At 60.7% G+C, this 19,180-nt stretch overlaps 2 protein-coding genes across 2 annotated transcripts; both read left to right on the forward strand.

Moving 5' to 3' along the window:
• The first annotated feature begins 536 nt into the window (after positions 1 to 536).
• On the forward strand, positions 537 to 18,925 carry AGTRAP (angiotensin II receptor associated protein). The gene is made up of 5 exons (XM_062190444.1): positions 537 to 639; positions 9,768 to 9,802; positions 12,570 to 12,675; positions 13,370 to 13,565; positions 15,105 to 18,925. Exons 1-5 carry the CDS (start codon positions 613 to 615, stop codon positions 15,218 to 15,220), a joined length of 480 nt encoding a protein of 159 aa, XP_062046428.1. The 5' UTR covers positions 537 to 612; the 3' UTR covers positions 15,221 to 18,925.
• LOC133759431 (uncharacterized) lies at positions 1,436 to 9,761 on the forward strand. The gene is made up of 2 exons (XM_062190443.1): positions 1,436 to 9,307; positions 9,338 to 9,761. Exons 1-2 carry the CDS (start codon positions 8,451 to 8,453, stop codon positions 9,453 to 9,455), a joined length of 975 nt encoding a protein of 324 aa, XP_062046427.1. The 5' UTR covers positions 1,436 to 8,450; the 3' UTR covers positions 9,456 to 9,761.
• Positions 18,926 to 19,180: the final 255 nt, after the last annotated feature.

Consider the following 19,180-nt stretch of genomic DNA (forward strand, 5'->3'; position numbering starts at 1 on the left):
CGACCGTGTGTGCGTTCCTCTCCTTGCCAAGCCTGCACAACCCGAATTTTAGCAACCACGCCGCCAAGGTTAGCAAGCATCCCTGACGCCCATCCGCGCCCCTCGCACCGCGCTCGGCCGCGGCTGTAAACCCCGCCTGTTCTGGGAGTTGAGCCGCGTCTCTCACCCCTGGCGCCACGGTCTGGAATAATCTTCCTTGCTGCTTTAACAAGGGTGCGAATTATCTTTTCTTTAACATGAGCTAATTTACTTTTTCTCACAAGGATTCTCCCGGTTCTGCAGGAGCCTGCAGCAGGTCCCATCAGCCGGTCTCCTACCATCCAAGCCAGGCAGGAGGCCACCGCGCCCCCTGCTACAGGAACCCCGAGATCTGGGGGGGCCCCCACCGGCTGCAGCGCCCGGAGCCCAGAGCGCGTGCGCACAGCCCGACGCCGTCTCCTAGCAACTGGGCGGCGGTCACGTGGGCCGCTGGAGCCCGCCTCACGTGGCCCAGAGCCGAGCTGGGATTGGAGGGGCCGCAGCGGGCGGGGCGGGGCCGGGACAGTGGTTCCCCGAGTTCGGATCCCAGGAGGCCCCGCGGCCGCCGCGCAGGTTCCGTCCGCCGGGGTCGTGATGGAGCTTCCTGCCGTGAACCTGAAGGTGGCGGCGGGCGGGCGGGCGGGGACGGGGGTGGTGGCGCGAGAGGGAGGGGACACTTCCAGGAGAGAGGGCGATGGGCGACAGGCCCTGGCAGCGAAGCCGGCCGGGAAGGCGCGGGGCAGCCGTGGGCAGCCGGGCCTGGCCGGGCAGGGCCGGGCAGGGCCGGGGCTCCCGCCCGGAGTCGGGCCTGCGGGCGCGGGGAGGCCCGCCAGCCCCGAAGGAGCGAACGCCGGGAGAGAGGCTCGGCCTTTGCCCAGGAGTCGGCTTCTACAAACTAGACCTGGTTAAGACGCTCAGCTGTGGCCAGACGACCGGGCTTTCCCGACCCTGCAACCCAGCGCCCTCGTGTCGTCATCCAGAAACAGGAACTCCAGTGGAAGTTGCTTAAAAGCAGAAAATCCCGACGTTGTGGCCGGGGTGGGGGTGGGGTGGGTCCTGCAGGGCTTCCTGGGGTGCTGGACCCAGATGCAGCCCAGGGCCTGGGGGCTCCAGCTTTGGCACAAACCGGCTGTTTGGGGTCTCGGTCCTGGCTCCTTTGGGACTGTGTCCAGGAATGCCTCCTTACTCATGAGTGACGAAGCATTTAGCCCCATAAGGAATGGAAGACAGAGCTGGCGAGGAAAGATCTGTGGGATCCTTTCTGGGCCATTACCCACGGGCTGTGCCGGGCCTTGTCCTGGGCAGGGTTCCCTTCCTGGTCACACAGGCCTCTGCCGGCTGGCAGGTTTGGCCGGGAAGAAATTCCCAGCAGGGGCCCTGAGATGGGCGGGGGGGGGGGGTGCTCAGTCTGCTCCATGCATCGTGGGGGTAACGCCGGCTGCCTTTTCTGCCATCAGGGATTTGCCTAAAATGACCGCGAAGAGAGGGTCGGCTGAGGGAAGGAGCCGCGGGCATCGCCAGGGAGGGTTCGTCTTTGGGGTCTGGAGGGAAGGAGCCAGGGCATCGCCAGGGAGGGTTCGTCTTTGGGGTCTGGAGGGAAGGAGCCGCGGGCATCGCCAGGGAGGGTTCGTCCTTGGGGTCTGGAGGGAAGGAGCCAGGGCATCGCCAGGGAGGGTTCGTCCTTGGGGTCTGGAGTTTGCCAGGTTGGTTGTTGAACCGCAGCAGCCTGAGGAAGCCAGTGCTGTCGTCAGATGAGCAAGGGCAGCTCGCTCAGCGGCGTAAGTTGCCGAGGTCCCACGAATGTCAGTTTCCGTCTGGATTCTTTGGGGAGAGAGAGAGAGACCGTATTCACATAACTTCAGATGCAGTCTATTTTAATAATTGTTCACTATTATTGTTGTTACTCTCTTAGGGTGCCCAGTTTATAAGTTAAGCTTCATTCTAGGTGTGTATGTAATTGGGCTGGGTGTTGCGCAGGGGGGTGAGCCACCGCTTGGAGTGACAGTTTGAGTCCCAGCTGCTGAACTTCCTGTCCAACTTCCGTGCTAATGCACCCTTGCAGACAGTGGGTGATGGCTCAAGAGCTTGGGCCCCTGCCACCCACGTGGCAGGAATCAAGGGGCCCTGGCTTTGGCCTGGCCCGGCTGTGGGGAGTGAACCAGCAGATGAGACATCTCTGTCTCTGTCTCTCTCATTGCTCTGCCTTTCACGTAGGCGAAAGTAAATAAACATTAAAAAATAGCATAGATAGGGTTTGCTACTGTTTGTGGTCCGGGCATCGCTGGGGGTCTTGGAACAGATACTGTTTGTGGTCTCCATCACTGGGGGTCTTGGCTGGTGAGTTGTGACATGTTAACAGATCGACAATTCACGGGAGTGTTTCTGTTTGCTACACCTGGCCTGCCCTGTCGGGGGCAGCTATGAACCCCTGAGGAAGGCACTTCCCCAGATGTCCTGAGGTCAGAGCTGGGTGCCGGCTCCCTGTGGCCTGCCCCCGCCCCCCGCCCCACCCCCGCCATGCATACAGTCCTTGGGCATTGTCTGAGAGCCTGCTGTGTCCTGCTCGGCCGGAGTGGGCATGAGGCCAGGTGAGAAGAAGGAGCTGCCCCAGGCCTGTTGCACACAGGGCGGTCCCTCACCGAGCCCCATCCGCGCCTCTGAGCTGGAGGAATGAGAAAGCTTAGAAGGGACTGGGCTTGGGTTCCTGAGTTCTGGTGAGAGGGGGCGGAGCCAGGGGCCCTGACTTCCAGCTGTGGCCGTGAGAGCTGCCGGTACCGCGGGCCGGTCCCTGGCAGGCGCTGTGTGGAGCGCTGCACGTGCCTGTCCGCCCCATGTACCCTGCATCCGGACGATGACACTGGGACAGGCAGCGCTGTCCCTGCCAAGAAGTCAGGCGACTTAACCCGAGGTCCCATGGCTTCCCTGTGTGTTCCTGAGCCGGGGTCGGATCTCAGCGTGCCTCCACCCCTGCTCCCAGGCAGCCATGGCCGCTGCCCGTCAGCCTCAGCCCCCTGGGATCTGCTGTAGGGGGTGGCAGGGAGTGTTGCACAGGGCAGGAAGGGACATATCTGTATTGCTCCACCCGCTGTGTGGCTGCTGCCCACTGCCTGTCCAGGAAGTCCCCCTCCGCGCCCCTCCTTGGGTCCTCTAGTGGCCAAGAAAGGGATTAAGCCTTGGTCCTCGAGGCGCCTTGGTCTTCCTTAGCTCTCCCCTCTCCAGGCTACACGGCCACAGCTCCACCGCCCTTCCCCTCCCAGGTCCTGACAGCGCAGCCCAGTGGCAGAGCTCAGGCCTTGGAGGCCAGCCTTGCTACTTCCTGTGTGCCCTTGAATAGGTTCTTAGCCTCTCTGAGTGTCAGTTTCCTCACTGTGAACTCTGCCTTCCGATGGTCAGAGGAGGATCCGTGATTCATGGGGTAGCATAGCTTGGGGTTAAAGGCTCAGACCAGATAGCCCAATTCTGAGACTGTGTTTGCTCTGTTTATAGCTTTATGATGTGGGCCAACTTCTTCATCTCTCAAAGCCTCAGTTCTACAGCCACGCCCTTACAGGGATGATGTGGGCCACGTAGCCGGGTGGTGTAGACGCCGTCACCACAGTTGTTAACTGGAGACACACGGGGACTGTCCAGGGCCTGTTTCACACAGAAAGGGCTCCTGGGCCCCCGAACCAGGACCCGGATCTGCTCCCAGGCCAGTGTCCTGACCGCCTGCTGCCTTGGTGTGTGGGCCCATCTGGGGAGTAGCTCACAGCTTCGCCTGGGCCGAGCGCTGGAGCGAGAGTCCAGTGCCTGGGTCCCTGTGCTCAGGCACACTCCCAGGTGGTCTTCTCAGGCGGGACCTGAGAAGGCCCGAGGGCTCCCTGTCGACTGGAAGCCACCCCCAGAGCGCGACAGATCATCTGCGAGTCGTGGGCTGGCGGGGAGGGCAGGGCAGCTCTGGCTGTTCCTCCTGGGAGCTTTCCTGGATGTTAGGTCTGTCAGACGGGGAAACTGAGGCAGGGGAGCCTCAGCCTTCTAGAAGCTTCTTTTCCTTGGGGCTTAACTGGTCAAGTGGAGCTGGCTTGCTTAGAGATTTGTGAAACAAAGGTGATGTCACGGAGAGGGGACATGTGGCAGGATCTGTGGCACTTCCAGATTCTATGCTCTGCCCCAGCTGATGGTGGCCCTTGGCCAGGTGCTCACCTCCAGTATGGGCCCTTCCAGCTCTGGGAGAAATCCAGCCTCTGTGTACTGATGACTGTTGTGTGCACGGTCTCGGTGGGGAGGGAGCCAGGGCACTGGGATGAGGCGTGTTCCTGAGCAGGGCAGGACTGGGAAGCGCTCCGCGTTGATTTTCGGGAGGCGGCAGTGATGGAGACGCCTCCCCCTGTCTGCTCTGGGTCTCGCTGCCCCCGTGGAGGGGGGCTGTCTCCATGTCCGCTTCCTCGGCCACTTCTCTCGGTCTAAAAGCTTCAGCTTGGGACCACCATGTCTGGCCTTGTGCCCTTGGCCAGACCCTTCCTAAGAGGGGACAGTGGCTGGCTCCTTAGATGAAGGCCAGAATCTCGGGCGGGCGTTGTGGCGCCCTGGGTTAAGCCACTCGTCATGCCAACCGCTTACAAGGCCGGAGCACCAGTGGGAGTTCCTCCGCTCTGCTTCCAGTTCAGCTCCCTGCTCATGCGCCTGGGAAAGCAGTGGGAGATGGCCCAAGTGCTTGGGCCCCTGCACCCACGTGGGAGACCTGGATGAAGCTCCTGGCTCCTGGCTTCAGCCTGGCCCAGCCTTGGCTGTTGCAGCCATTTGGGGAGTGAACCAGTGGATGGAAGATGGATTTTCTCTCGTTCCTTTCTGTCTTTTCCCCTCCTACCCTCCCCGTGTGTCACTCTGCCTTTCAAATAAACAAACACATTTTTAAGAAATACAGCAGAATCCTGGGGCTGGCGCTGTGGCGCAGCGAGTTAATGCCTTGGCCTGAAACGCCGGCATCCCACATGGGCACCAGTTCAAGACCCGGCTGCTCCGCTTCTGATCCAGCTCCCTGGGAAGGCAGGTTTCCAGAATGTTCTGTGCTCCTTTCTGTCACGCAGGTGCTGTCCCTTCTGCCCAAAATGCCTTGTCCCCTTTCTGCCCTGGTGGTCACCTTGGTCTGGGCTTAAAGGTCACCTCCTTGGCGAAGCCTCCCCGACCACCCCCTCTCTCCCCACTCCCCTGCTGGACAAAGCAGTTCCTCCCCCTTTGCTATAACTTCCCTCAGGCAGGGGTCTTCCGGGTCCCACCATTACCTGGTGAGCAGGTGTTCCCAGCTAGTTGTCACCACAGGGCAGCCATGTCCACACCTTTGGATCGCAGACTGGTGCAGGGCAGGTGCCGGTGGTACCGGGTTAATGGGCAGGTGCTTGAGAAACTAAATAGCACCATTTGCTCTCTTCTCGGAGCTCCTGGGGAAAGAAACCCGTGGATGACCAAGCCTCCCCTGTCTGTGTCCCTATCTTTTCTGTTTTCAAACATTTACTTAGTTGAAAGGTAGAATGACAGGGAGGGAGAGAGATCCTCAGTCAGCTGGTTCACTCCCCGCGTCTAAATGCCTGCAGCAGCTGGGAGCCAGGAACTTCATCAGGATTTCCACGTGGGTGGCTGAAACCAAAGTGCTTTGTCACCCACGTTAGTGGGGGCTGGGACTTGAAGGGACTTGGATACGTGATGCAGGCATCCCCGGTGCTCAGCCCACTGTGCCACAGCACCCGCCCCACTTTCCCCATCTTGTCGTGGGGAGAGGCCTAATGGCCAGCTAACACAGCCTTGGGTTTGAATCCTGGCTCTGCCGCTGGCCAGCCCTGTGACCTTGGGCAAATTACTTCTGCGCCTCAGTGTTGTCGGCTGTAAAATGGTTCAGCACTGTGGTGTGTTTCCATACAGAAAGGCTTCGAGTGGTCCCAGCACATGGGACCTGCTCGGTGGTAAAGGGGAGGAGGACGGTCACTGGAACATGGGACCTGCTCGGTGGTATGGGGGGAGACGGTGGCAAAGGCTCCCTCCAGAGCCCTTTGTGGTGCAGACCTAGCCCTAAAGTTGGGCACATCTGGCCTTAGAGGGTTGTTTTCTAGTCTCTTGCTGGAAGAGGAGTTTCTTCTGGGCCATGGAGCCAGGCCTGTTTGGGTTCACCCCGGCCCTGAGCCCTGGAGGCGGAGGTGACGGTGACGGTGGCATCTCCCAGCTGTCTGCCCCCTTGGGTGGGGGCCATCTCCATTTCTCAGCAGCCCAGATGGTTTCCCTCAGCTCAAGGCCTGCGCCTCCAGGGCCAGGGCTGGGAGCACTGGTTTTAGGTCAACTTTGAAGGAGAATTCTAGCTTTGCCACTTGTTTTTGGAATCTGAGCAATTTAATTTACTTCTGAGCCTAGGGTTTTTGTTGGTTTGTTTTTTAAGATTCATTATTGCTTTGAAAGGCAGAGAGGAGAGACAGAGATCTTCCACGCACTGGTTCACTCCCCACACGGCTGCAACAGCCAGGGCCGAGTCAGGCAGGGGCTTCATCTGGGTCTCCCACATGGGGCAGGAGCCCAGGAGCAATAGAAGGGAACTGGATTGAAGTGGAGCAGCCGGCACTCCAGCTGGCGCCCATGGGTGATGGCAGCGCCAGTTTTCTCATCTGTTCATGGGACCAACAACAGCGTGCGCTGCAGAGGCCGCGAGAAGGTCGTGGCGGGTGCTCGGCGCGGGGTCTGGCACAGCGTAGGTGTCCAGTGGAGCAGCTCTGCCCGCAGGCTCGCCCCTCCTCTGCTGGAGACTTTTATAAAGAGTTGCTGTTTAAGCCACCTGCTGCCACCTGAGGGACAGCAGGTGAGAAGACGGTCGTCCTCTGACGCGGGAGAGGAAGGCGCGCTTCGGGTCCGAGCCGTCCCCTGGTCCGCGTGCAGAGCGCCGGCTGCACCGGTGCGGTGGTCCCGGATCTGGGCAGGTGCAGGTTCACTGTTCATCCTCGTAGCCAGCTGGGAGTGGATTTCCACGGGGCTCTAGAACGGAGCAGCACCGTTACCATCTCCCCAGGGAATGGGCTTGAAAATGACACCGAGGTGGGGGTAGGCGATGGACCGGGGTCTCTCCTGCTGTCCGTGATGTGGCTTCGGGAAGATGTTCAGCCCACGCCCACCATAGGGCGCTGACAAAGTAGGTGAGGGCCTTCCACGTGAGAGCCAAACCCTCTTTGTGAGTGCCACTCGACAGAGGCCGCCCACCTGTGGGAGGGACTGACCTCGCAGGCAAGAGACCCAGGGCCCAGCTGCCGCCACCGCCATCTTCCACCTGGACCGCTGGGGCACCCCAACTAAAGGCTTTTGAAACACTCTTAGAGGGGCCGGCGTTGTGGCAAAGCAGGCAAAGCTGCTGCCTGCTGTGCTGGCATCCCACATGGGTGCTGGTTCATCTCCTGGCTGCTGCACTTCTGATCCAGCCCCCTGCTAATGTGCCTGGGAAAGCAGCAGAGGATGGCTCGAGTGCTTGGGCCCCTGCACCCATGTGGGAGACCTGGAGGAAGCTGCTGGCCCTGGCTTTGCCCCAGCCCTGGCTTTTGCGGCCATTTGAGGAGTGAACCAGCAAATGGAAGGTCTCTCCGTCTCTTTTCCTAACTCTGTATTTCAATAAATAAATAAATAAATCCTAAAGAGCTTTTTTTTTTTTAAGAAAGTTCTTTGCTGGCGCGTGGCTCACTAGGCCAATCCTCCGCCTGCGGTGCTGGCACCCCGGGTTCTAGTCCCAGTTGGGGCACCGGATTCTATCCCGGTTGCCTCTCTTCCAGGCCAGCTCTCTGCTGTGGCCTGGGAGTGCAGTGGAGGATGGCCCAAGTGCTTGGGCCCTGCACCCGCATGGGAGACCAGGAGAAGCACCTGGCTCCTGGCTTCAGATCGGTGCAGCGCGCTGGCCGTAGCGGCTATTTGGGGGTTGAACCAACGGTAAAGGAAGACCTTTCTCTCTCTCTCACTGTCTAACTCTGCCTGGCAAAAAAAAAAAAAAAGAAGAAGAAGAAGAAGAAAGAAAGAAAAAGAAAGAAAGTTCTTTAGAATTTTTTTCAGTTAACGTATCCTGATGTATTTGAAAGGCAGAGGGACAGAGACAGAGAGAGCTCCGCTGCTGGCTCTCAACAGCCGGGAGCCAGGACTTGAGCCGTCACCTGCTGCCACCCAGGGTGTGCAGTAGCGGGAAGCTGGGTGGAGCGCAGAGCCAGGACACCACCCTGGGCACTGGCTGGGGTGTCCTGGCTGGGGGCCACAGGTGTCCCAGGTGGCATCTGAGTGCCGCCCCTGCCAGTTCTTTTTTTTCTTTTAAGATTTATTTGAAAGGCAGAGATGGAGAGGGAGTGAGGGAGAGACGGAGAGGGAGGTCTTCCATCCACTGGTTCACTCCCTGGAGCTGTGCCGATCCGAAGCCAGGAGCCAGGAGCTTATTCCAGGTCTCCCACATGGGTGCAGGGGCCCAAGGACTTGGGCCATCTTCTACAGCTTTCCCAGGCCATAGCAGAGAGCGGGATCAGAATGGAGCGGCTGGGACTCGAACCGGTGCCCATATGGGATGCTGGTATTGGCTTTACTGCTGTGCCACAGTGCTGCCCCAGGCCCCCCACCCCCGCCAGTTCTCATCTCTCTTCCACTCTTCCCCGGCAGATGCCTGGGCTCTTTACAGCAGACTCTATAGCTCTCACCTGTCCTTGCCATCCCGGCCCAGATGCCCCGGCTCTCCCTCTCCGCCTGAGCCCTGGACCACTGCCAGGCGCCACTGGAACTCTCAACTTGGGCTTTCTCTCTCGAGTGGCCATGGCCACGCCCTCCGCCCATCGGGGCCTTGGGTCCTGGCCATTGCTCCTCCAGCGCTGGGGCGGAGTCCGGCCGCTCGGAGGCCCTCGCTGATGGAGCTCTTCCTGCCTCGCATCGCGCCGTGTTCCTCCGCTCGGGGCCCTCTGTTCACCGGAAGCGGCAACCAGGGCCAGGAAAGGGGCTGTGAAGTTAAGGCCACAGAGGGCAGTGGAAGGTGGAATGTTACAGGAGGCCGGAGGAAAAGCCGGGATTTCCGTGGCACCGCGGCGCGCCCTCGGCAGGTCCAGGCTCTTTCCCGAGCCTTAGGTCCCTTGCTCTTCCTCTCCATCCTCAGTGACCACTTCCCTCCCTGCCCCCACAGCACCTTAGTTCCAGCAATTTCTAAGAAATTTCTCGTGTTTCAGCCACCGCATTTCCCATGGAGGCTTCTTCCAGCTCCGGAGCAGGTTGCCTGCACGGCCCAGAGGCTCTGCCGGCTCTGGCCTTGGACACAGGAGGGCTCTGGGTGGCAGCTGCCCGAGGGAGGGGGAGGGAGGTGGCAGCGCCCCCAGCCTGGGCGCTGTTCTCTGTCTTCACCCCTGGCTGTTGCTGTGGTGTGTCTTGGAGACATCAATGAAACCCCTGGAGGTGCCAGACAGGGGCCGCCTGTGTGATTTTGTTGTTGTTTTAACATTGATAGAGTGATAGAGATCTACTATTCTCTGGTCCACTTCCCGGATGCTTGCAACAGCCAAGGCTAGGCCAGGCTGAAGCCAGGGGCCTGGAGCCCCATCCGGGTCTCACGTGGGTGGCAGGGACCCAAGTACTTGGGCCATCCTCCGCTGCCTCCCAGGATCCACTAGCAGGAAGCAGAACAGCCGGGACTCGAACCAGGGAAGCCGGCGTCCCAAGCAGCGCCCGGTTCAGGAAGCTTTCCTGCCCCGGGGTGGCCTTGTTCACTGACACCTTCCCCCTCTGTGCCGCAGGTGATTCTCCTGATCCACTGGCTGCTGACAACCTGGTGAGTGGACAGCCTGTGCGTGGCGGCTGCATCCGTAGCTCCTGGCTCTGTGCCGGCTGGGTCAGGCCCTGGCTCTGCAGTGTGGCAGCCAGGTCACTTCGGGCAGCCGTCCGCCTCTCAGGGCCATGGCAGGAGCCGTGGGGTGGGGGTGGGGGGGAGCGTGACAGTGCTCGTCAGACACGCCCCAGGGTCGCACACTTGACCTGCAGTGCTGCCGTCTGATGATCAGTGGACAGACGGGAGCCCATGCGTGTGCACCCATGCTGCGCGTGCCGGCAGCTGTGCCTGAAGGGGCGGTGACAGCCGCAGCTCACGGCGGGGGAGCGGGGTCAGGTGCGGATTTCTCAGTCATCGGGAGGTTCCTGTGAGACGGCCCACACCCCTGCTTTCTTGTTTGTTTATTTTTGAAAGGCAGAGGGGGAGGGGGAGAGAGGGAGGGGGAGGGGAGAGAGAGATGGGGAGAGAGGGAGAGAGGGGCAGGGAGAGAGGGGGAGGGAGAGGGGGAGACAGAGAAGTGAGGTCAAACATCCACCAGTCACTCCCTAAACGGCCACCACAGCCAGTGCTGGGCCAGGCCGATGTGAAGCCAGGAGCCAGGAGCTCCTTCTGGGTCTCCCACGTGGGTGCAGGGGCCCAAGCACCTGGGCCATCTTCCACTGCTTTCCCAGGTGCAATAGCAGGGAGCTGGACTGGAAGCAGAGCAGCTGGGACTCGAACAAGTGCCCACATGGGATGCTGGCACCGCAAGCAGCAGCTTAACTCACTGTGCCACAGCACCAGTCCCATTTATTCAATTTCTTTTCTTTCTTTCTTTCTTTCTTTTTTTTTTTTAAGATTTATTTATTTATTTGAAGGGCAGAGTTACAGAAAGAGATCTTCCATCTGCTGGCTCGCTCCCCAAATGGCCTCACTCAAAGGCCAGGGATGGGCCAAACCAAAGCCAGCGCTCTCTTCCTTTGGGCCTCCCATATGGGTGCAGGGGCCCAAGGACTTGGGCTGTCTTCCACTGTTTTCCCAGCCACATAACAGGGAGCTGGATCGGAAGTGGAGCAGCTGGGCCTCAAAGCTGGCACCCATATGGGATGCTGATGCTGCAGCCCGGGGCTTATTTACTTATTTTTTAAATATTTATTTATTTATTTATTTGAAAGAGTTACACAGAGAGAGGAGAGGCAGAGAGAGAGAGAAAGGTCTTCCATCCCATGGTTCACTCCCCAGATGGCCGCCATGGATGGAGCTGCACCGATCCGAAGCCAGGAGCCAGGAGCTTCTTCCAGGTCTCCCATTTGGGTGCAGGGGCCCAAGGACTTGGGCCATCTTCTACGGCTTTCCAAGGCCATAGCAGAGAGCTGGATTGGAAGTGGAGCAGCCAGGTTTCGAACCCGTGCCTGTATGGGATGCCGGCACTGCAGGTGGCAGCTTAACTCCCTACGCTACAACGTCAGCCCCATGCTGTGCCTTTAAGCTGCTGGGCCCCAGCGCCAGCCCCACCACCTGCTTTCTGAAGCCAGAAGATGAGATCATTTATTCTGAAACATCTGGAACCCAGTTGCACCCTCCACTGAGCTGCTGGGCACCTGTTTGCTACGTGCTACACTTCAGTGAAAGTCATTTAAAGTTAGGAAGCAGGGACCAGTGCTGTGGCGCAGTAGGTTAAGCCTCTGCCTGCATCGCTGACATCCTATCTGGTGCCAGTTCGAGTCCCGGCTGCTCCACTTCTCTTCCAGCTCCTTGCTAATGGCCTGGGAAGGCAGTGGAAGATGGCCCAAGTCCTTGGGCCTCTGCACCCATGTGGGAGACCCGGAAGAAGCTGGCTTCAGGTCGGCCTGGCTGCAGCAGTTGTGGCCACTTGAGGAGTGAACCAGAGGATGGAAGACCTCTCTCTGTCTCTGTCTCTCTCTCTCTCTAATTCTTCATTCAAATAAATTTAAAAATCTTAAAAAAAAAAAAAAGAGGCACCCTGCCGCACAGTGGGGCAGCGTCCGTGGGCACAGTGAGAAGGAAGGCCGGCCCGGACCGCGCTGCCTGGGCCTCGCACGCAGCCGAGCAGAGGGGCAGGAGCACGGCTGTAAGCCGACTCGGCGGCTGTAAGCCGCTCGGTGGCTGTGTGAGCCCTGGCGAGTTGCTCAGCTTCTCTGTGCCTCGGTTCCCTCGTCCCCAAGATGAGGGTAAGATGAGTGCCCGCCTCCCAGAGCTGTCACTGACGCAGAGCACGGAGACAGATGGCGCTGACGCACTGGGACTGTTGCAGACAGCAGCCGGTGTCCTGTGAGGCTGGCGGCTCTCACTGGGTTGGCAGCAGTGTCCGGTGGAGCCACGCCCTGAACACTGAAACGGGCTGGCACGTGCTGAGAGGCAGTGAGGAGGGGTCTCGGAGTTAACATCTGAGCTGAGACTAACATGACCAAAGGGGCGCGTGTTCAGGGGCCGAGCTGTTTTATTTCCGACAGAAAACCAGTGGAGAATTTAGCAGAGCGCTGACCTCGGTTACTGTTGCTATTTTGAGAACAGACTGCAGGGGGCAGGAGTGGGAGCAGGGAGACCAGTGTGGAGTGGCCATGGCCGTGGCTGCTGGCACTCAGGCGAGGATGGGACCATGTGACCGGATTCAGGATCTAGGGGGGGATAGAGACGGTGCCAGCGGCCTCGCAGACTGTGCGGCTTCTCAGGAGGCCTGGGACCCTGCGCGGGAGGGAGGGGCTGCAGGAGGGGCGGGCACCTGCAGAGTAGGGGCCCCCTGACCTGACTGAGGTACCTCTTCCTACAGGGGCTGCATCGTGTTCTCAGGATCCTATGCCTGGGCCAACTTCACCGTCCTGGCCTTGGGCGTGTGGGCTGTGGCCCAGCGGGACTCCATTGACGCCATAAGCATGGTGAGTCTGGGCCGAGCCGGGGCCCTGCACTGTGTTTCCCTCGCCCAGCCAGTCTTCTCCCTCCACCTCGGGCCCCATTGTCCATGGGTGCAGCCTCGTAACTAAGCCTCCTGGGCTACCAGCCCGCCTGGCTTCACTGCCTGAGCCGCTCTGAGAACCCAGGTCTGCTCTTGGGGGCCCCAGGGAGAACACAGGGTCCACGTGGTGCCCCAGAGTGCCTGCTGTCCCCAGCAGTGGCTCATGTACCCTGGGACCTGCCTCTGGGGCTCTCAGGAGAGATGCGGCCACAAGGGAAGCCCACTGCGTGGTGACATCGGCGACACAGCTCCGTGATGGTGTGGGGCTCCCAGCACGTGCTGTGCCCGGGAGGTGCTGAGCGCCCAGGAGCCTCTTCAGGCTGAGCCCGTGGCCTCTCAGAGTGATCAGGAAGAGATTTTCTTTGTGGTGGAGACAGATGGGTTGGATTGCAGGGGCCTCTGATCTTGGAGGCTCTGGAACCAAGCCTGGTCCCCATCACGGCCCCAGGGGTGACGGGGAAGTGGGCAGGGCTGGGGCTGTGCGGGTGCCAGCAGCCTGGGTCCAGCCCTGGGCCCTAGCATCCCCACTGGAGCCCCCTCCGCAGGGGCGGCTGCAGTGGGGTGGCATCAAGGGCACCGAGGGCGGGCGGGCTGTCACAGGATGGCATGTCTTGCAGTTTCTGGGTGGCTTGCTGGCCACCGTCGTCCTGGACATAATCCACCTCGGCGTCTTCTACCCGCGGTCCGGCCTCTCGGACACCAGCCGCTTCGGGGCGGGCATGGCCATCCTCAGCCTGCTCCTAAAGCCCCTCTCCTGCTACCTCGTCTACCACATGTACCAGGAGCGCGGCGGGGAGCGCCTCTTCCACTCAGGTGAGGACGCCGCCCCCGGCCGCCTCGGGCTCCCCCTCCCGGGAGGGACAGACACACGACCCTTGCCAGCTGTCAGCCTGAGGCCGAGCTGGGGTGTGGCTCCCTTCCCAGGGCAGCTCTGGGCAGTCTGCTGCCTGAAGCCCGCCCTTGGTGCCCCCTGCTCCTGGCCCCCTGTCCAGCCACGTGGGGACTCCCCGGTCCTGTGCAGAGCCCATGCTGGGTGGGCTGGGGAGCTTCAGCAAAGACGCCACAGACCCGTATACGCCACGGCCCCACCCAGCCCCACGCTCGCCCACGCCTACGCTCTCAGAACCCGTCTCCCTTCTCATGGTGCGGAGCCAGTGTTCCTGCCCTCTTGATACATGATCTCACTTCCTCCCCCTCCCCTGAGAAGTGGGGAGTGGTGGGGTGTAGGCGTCTACTTTCTACTCCTGGGAACAGAGGCCCGAGTTTCCCATGATTGACCTGGGCTGAGGCCCCTACCCTGGCAACCTCAGCAGTGCCTGCATCTGCCCCAGGGTGGAATGCCCGCCCATTGCACAGATAAGTAAACTGAGGCCCACAGACTGGGACTCGTTCAGGATCCCAGGACAAACGTGCAGGGTGCTTGGAGGCCCACCACCCTGCCAGGGACCTGGCCCACGTCCTCTGGGCATGGCCACCGTGCCAGATCCGGATATGGCTATCCCTCCTGGATATGGTACCGCGATGTCCTGTGGCTGGGATCTGTGGGCCGGGGTCCTGAGCGCTGCCTGGGAAGCACCGGCCCCCAGGGCCCTGCCGCCTCACTTTGAGCCAGGCTGTGTGACCTCAGCAGGGCTCTGATCCCCTTGAGTCTTGGTTTCCTCACCTGCAAAGGGAGGGCGGTGAAAATACCTGCCCCGTGGACTCACGGGAGGATTGAACAGTGCCCCATGGACTCATGGGAAGATTTAACAAGTGCCCCGTGGACTCATGGGAGGATTGCACAGGTGCCCCATGGACTCATGGGAAGATTGAACGGGTGCCCTGTGGACTCATGGGGGAATAGAACAGTGCCCCGTGGACTCATGGGAGGATTTAACAAGTGCCCCGTGGACTCATGGGAGGATTGCACGGGTGCCCCGTGGACTCATGGGAAGATTGAACGGGTGCCCCGTGGACTCATGGGGGGATTGAACAGTGCCCCGTGGACTCATGGGAAGATTGAACGGGTGCCCTGTGGACTCATGGGGGGATAGAACAGTGTCCCGTGGACTCATGGGGGGATAGAACAGTGCCCCGTGGACTCATGGGGGGATAGAACAGTGCCCCGTGGACTCATGGGAGATTGAACAGTGCCCCGTGGACTCATGGGAGAATTGCACGGGTGCCCCATGGACTCATGGGAGGATTGAACAGTGCTCCGTGGAGACACGGGGGGATTGACCGAGGGACCCGGCTGCAGGCGCGATGCCTGGGCCACTGCCAGTGTCGCGGTGCTGGCGTCAGGGAAGGGCAGGCTGGGGTCTGGTCTCGGTGCTCACCCTGCATTTTTCCTTCCCCGCTGCACTGCCCCAGGCTTCCTCGGGCCTTCTCACGACCACAGCGCCTACCAGACAATTGACTCGCCAGAGGCACCTGCCGACCCCTTTGCAGGCCCGGAGAGCAGGGATCCAGCCGTCCGGGGGTACTGAAGCCAGCGGCACGGAGCCTGGACCCACGCCTGCTGCTCACTTCCTGGTACTTGGGCGGTCGCCCGAGGGATGCTCCTGCCCCGCCTTTCTCAGACCTGAGTGGACTGTCGTCCTGCCCCGCATGGCAGGTGTGGCCTGAATCAGCGTCCTGAGACGCCAGGACCCGTGCGGACACCTGTCCCAAGCTCCCCGAGGCCTCCTGCCACCCGCAGAGGCCGCCCACAGTCCCCAGGCGGGAACCCTGGTCTCCTTCGCTCCCACGCCACAGCTACGTGGAGCAGCCCCGTTGTACCTGAGTGTGGCGGATCAGTGAGGCCCGCTCACGTTCCCGTGGTCTGTGGGGCCCTTCCAGAGCAGCCCGGAGGGCTCCAGATCACGTTCGGCCTGGGAGTGAGGTCCCCAAGCTTCTCACTGCCTGGCCGCTCAGCTGCGGCCTGGAGGAGGTGTGTGAGCAGCACCCAGGACGCTCCAGGCCTGCAGGGCCCCTCGGGGCCACGGCATTAAAGTCAGGAATTCTGGGACAGGCTGCATTTCCAGCCATGTTTGATCTGGCTGGGCTGGGGCCTGGCTGCTCATGGCTGGGGCAGTTTCCCCTTAGACTCTTGAGGTGGCGCCTGGCTGAGCTGCCTGTTCCGTTGTGGCTGGAGAAAGAGAACTCACACAGCTGCGGGGCTGGACCTGCCCTGAGCCTGGCTCTGGCCTCGCCAGGGCCACAGCAGTGGAGGGCATCCGGGTGTCTCCATCAGACAAGCCGGCCCTCGGTCTGGACCCTGCCCTGCCGCTGATCGCCGTGTGCCTTCCGTGTCTTCTGGAAAGGGCTCATGCCTGCCAGATGGTGGATGCAAAGTCCGTGCCAAGTGCCTGGGCTGTGAAGGGCTCCCCAGGGCACAGCCAGGCTGGCGGTGATGAGCACGGGTGGGGAGGTGAGGGCAACTCTGGCCGCAACCGCTGTGCTCTGGCCTCGGAGCTGACTTGGGTTCAGAGTCCCTCCAGTCCCAAGGCCAGGTCCCGCCCTGCTGTGTCCCCTCTGGTTCCCTGGCATCCAGAGGTCAAGATCATGGACACAGTCCCCCACCATTGTGGAGCCGTCAGTCAGAGGAGGCTGAGTAGCTGCCGGGCCTGCAGGGTGCCGGGGGCTTCTCGGCAGGCGACAGCCCGAGGCCGACAGGGGCCCCGCAGTGCAGCCCGGGAGGCTGGGCGGTCGCGGTTGTGGGACGGTGGAGACAGCCACGCTGTTGTCCATCCCTGTGTGCCGAGCGCGCCAGCAGTGGAGCAGATAAAGCGTGCTTGTCCGTCAGAGCGGCTGCCCCGCTGTGGGTGGAGCCGGCTGCAGAGTGGCAGGTGCGAGAGAACGTGTGTGTTTTAAAACCTCAGCAGTGCCACAGGTAGTCAGTCTTCTTAAGATTTAATTATTTGGAAGGCAGAGCTAGAGGGAGAGCGATCTTCCATCTGCTGGTTCACTCCGCAAATGGCCGCAATGGCTGAGGCTGGGCCGGGCTGAAACTCCATCCCAGTCTCCTCTGGGTCGTGGGGACCCCAGGGCTCATGCCCTCTTCTGCTGCTTTCCCAGGCGCATTCGCAAGCCTGATCGGAAGCAGGGCACGTGGGACTGGAACTGGTGCTCCTGTGGGAGGCCAGTGTCACAGGCAGGGGCTTAACCCACTGTGCCACAACACTCCTCCCTGTATGTCATTCATGGCTGTGCACGTAGCACAATACAAAACCATGGGCCAGAAGGACACATCCTGTTCTTGATGGTAGTGGCCTTGAGTGGACACAGCACATGGCCAGGGGAGTGGGATTCGACCGAGGGCTGCCAAGGGCCCCTGGCACGGCGTCCATGTGGCCCACAGGTCAGGTTTCCCAACAGCAGGTCCCACACTCCCAAGTCTGGCTGGCTTTTGGGGGAGGGGGCAGAGGAGGGCTCCTGTCTCAGACGGGGTCCCCAGCAGCAGACCTTGGGAAGAAAGCCAGGGTCATTGCCAGGAGCTGCTGTGAGGAGGGTGTGGGGGACGGGTGGGAGGGGAGACTTAAACTTCCAGGCACTCGAGAGGCTCCCGATCCACGTCAGGAGTCAAGTGGCTCCTGGAACCCAAGGCAGTGCAGAGGCACCAGTGTGGCTGCCCCCGTCCACACAGCAGGCCCCAGCAGGGAGACTGAAGACTGACTCATTTGTTTATTTGACAGGCAGAGTGACAGAGAGAGATCTTCCATCACTGGTTCACTGCCCCGATGCCCACAAGAGCCAGGGCTGGGCCAGGTGAAAGCCAGGAGCCCAGACTCCATCCGGGTCTCACCTGTAGGTGCAGAGGCCCAAGCACGTGGACCCTCGTCTGCTCCCTGCCGGGCCTGTTAGCAGGAAGGTAGATCAGAGGTGGAGCAGCCGGCTCTCACACCGGTTCTCTGATAGGGATGCTGGCATTCCGGGGCGGGGGGGGGGGGGGGGTGGGGTGGGGGAGCAGCTTAACCTGCTGTGCCACAACACCAGCCCCCCGAGGGGCAAATCCTACCATTCACTGGACAAATGACTGGGGATACCAGACGGGGCAGAAAGGCCCTTCTGAGAGGCCCCTGGCCGTGGGGTGGCCTCCACGGGCATTCTAGCAACTGCCCAGCACAGCCCGCAAGTGCCTCCACCTTCGCCCTGGAGGGCTGCAGGCACGGGCTTTCACAAAGCTGAGCCTTCCAGGTGACAGAGCCGGAGGAACCGCCGAGGGCTGGCCACTGCCTTCCGCGAGCGTCTCCTCAGACCCGCCCTCAAGTGTCCAGGTTGGCCCAGAACTTCCAGCGCTACGACCTGTCCCCAAACCAGCTCTGGAGCCGGCGAGCCCTGGTTTGAATCCCAAATGTGCCTTGTGACTGGCTGTACAGGGACGGCAGCCTCCACCCTCACCACACTTCAGTTTCTCACCTGAGAAATGGGAGAGTCGGGGCCGGCGCTGAGGCACAGTGGGTAAAGCGGCTGCCTGCAGTGCCAGCATCCCACATGGGCGCCAGTTCAAGTCCTGGCTGCTCCACTTCCCAATCCAGCTCCCTGCTAGTGCACCTGGGAAAGCAGCGGAGTACGTGGGCCCCTGCAGCCACGTGGGAGCCTTCGCGGCCGGTTGACGGAAGACCTCTCTGCCTCTGCCTCCACCTTCCTGTAACTCTGATTTTCATGTGAATAAATAAATCTTTAAAAAGCAATGGGAGAGTCATGCGTCTGGCTCAGGGGTTAGGATCAAAAACCATGGAAGTTAAATGCTGAATAAATGTTAGATCCCATTACCTGTATTACTGTCAATTATTCAGAGAGGGAGGGTGTGAGCAGTCCAGCCCATTTTTTTTGAAATCCATTTTGAGGCCGGCGCCGTGGCTCAGTAGGCTAATCGTCCGCCTTGCGGCGCCGGCACACCGGGTTCTAGTCCCGGTCGGGGCACCGATCCTGTCCGGGTTGCCCCTCTTCCAGGCCAGCTCTCTGCTGTGGCCAGGGAGTGCAGTGGAGGATGGCCCAAGTGCTTGGGCCCTGCACCCCATGGGAGACCAGGAGAAGCACCTGGCTCCTGGCTTTGGATCAGCGGGATGCGCTGGCCGCAGCGCACCGGCCGCGGCGGCCATTGGAGGGTGAACCAACGGCAAAAGGAAGACCTTTCTCTCTGTCTCTCTCTCTCTCACTGTCCACTCTGCCTGTCAAAAATAAAATAAAAAAAAAATTTTTTAAAAATCCATTTTGAGAACATTTTCTAAGTGCTTTCTTTTTAAATATTCAGAATATTGGGAAATTTTTCAGGAAGTGAAACAGGTTTCCTCACTGGCCAGCCTTCGGGCTCTGAGGGCCCAGTTCTCCAGGTGGTTGGGTGCTGGGCGCACACCTGTAACCTCAGAGAATATATGCAGAGAGAACGGTGTTGGAAAACTTAGATAGAAACTTGGAATCCCAGATTTGAACCCGAGGGAGTTGAAGAGCTCCCCTAGCCCAGT

The sequence above is a fragment of the Lepus europaeus genome, chromosome 5, assembly GCF_033115175.1.
Source record: "Lepus europaeus isolate LE1 chromosome 5, mLepTim1.pri, whole genome shotgun sequence".
Lineage (NCBI taxonomy): Eukaryota > Metazoa > Chordata > Mammalia > Lagomorpha > Leporidae > Lepus > Lepus europaeus.

Bases quoted from the DNA above. Each gene is read 5' to 3' on its own strand.
- AGTRAP (XM_062190444.1), top strand. From the start codon at position 613: ATGGAGCTTCCTGCCGTGAACCTGAAG. The intron at 640-9,767 runs GTGGCGGCGGGC...TCTGTGCCGCAG, and splicing joins TTCCTGCCGTGAACCTGAAG to GTGATTCTCCTGATCCACTG. The intron at 9,803-12,569 runs GTGAGTGGACAG...CTCTTCCTACAG, and splicing joins CACTGGCTGCTGACAACCTG to GGGCTGCATCGTGTTCTCAG.
- LOC133759431 (XM_062190443.1), top strand. From the start codon at position 8,451: ATGGGTGCAGGGGCCCAAGGACTTGGGCCATCTTCTACAGCTTTCCCA. The intron at 9,308-9,337 runs GTGGCAGCTGCC...AGGGGGAGGGAG, and splicing joins TGGACACAGGAGGGCTCTGG to GTGGCAGCGCCCCCAGCCTG.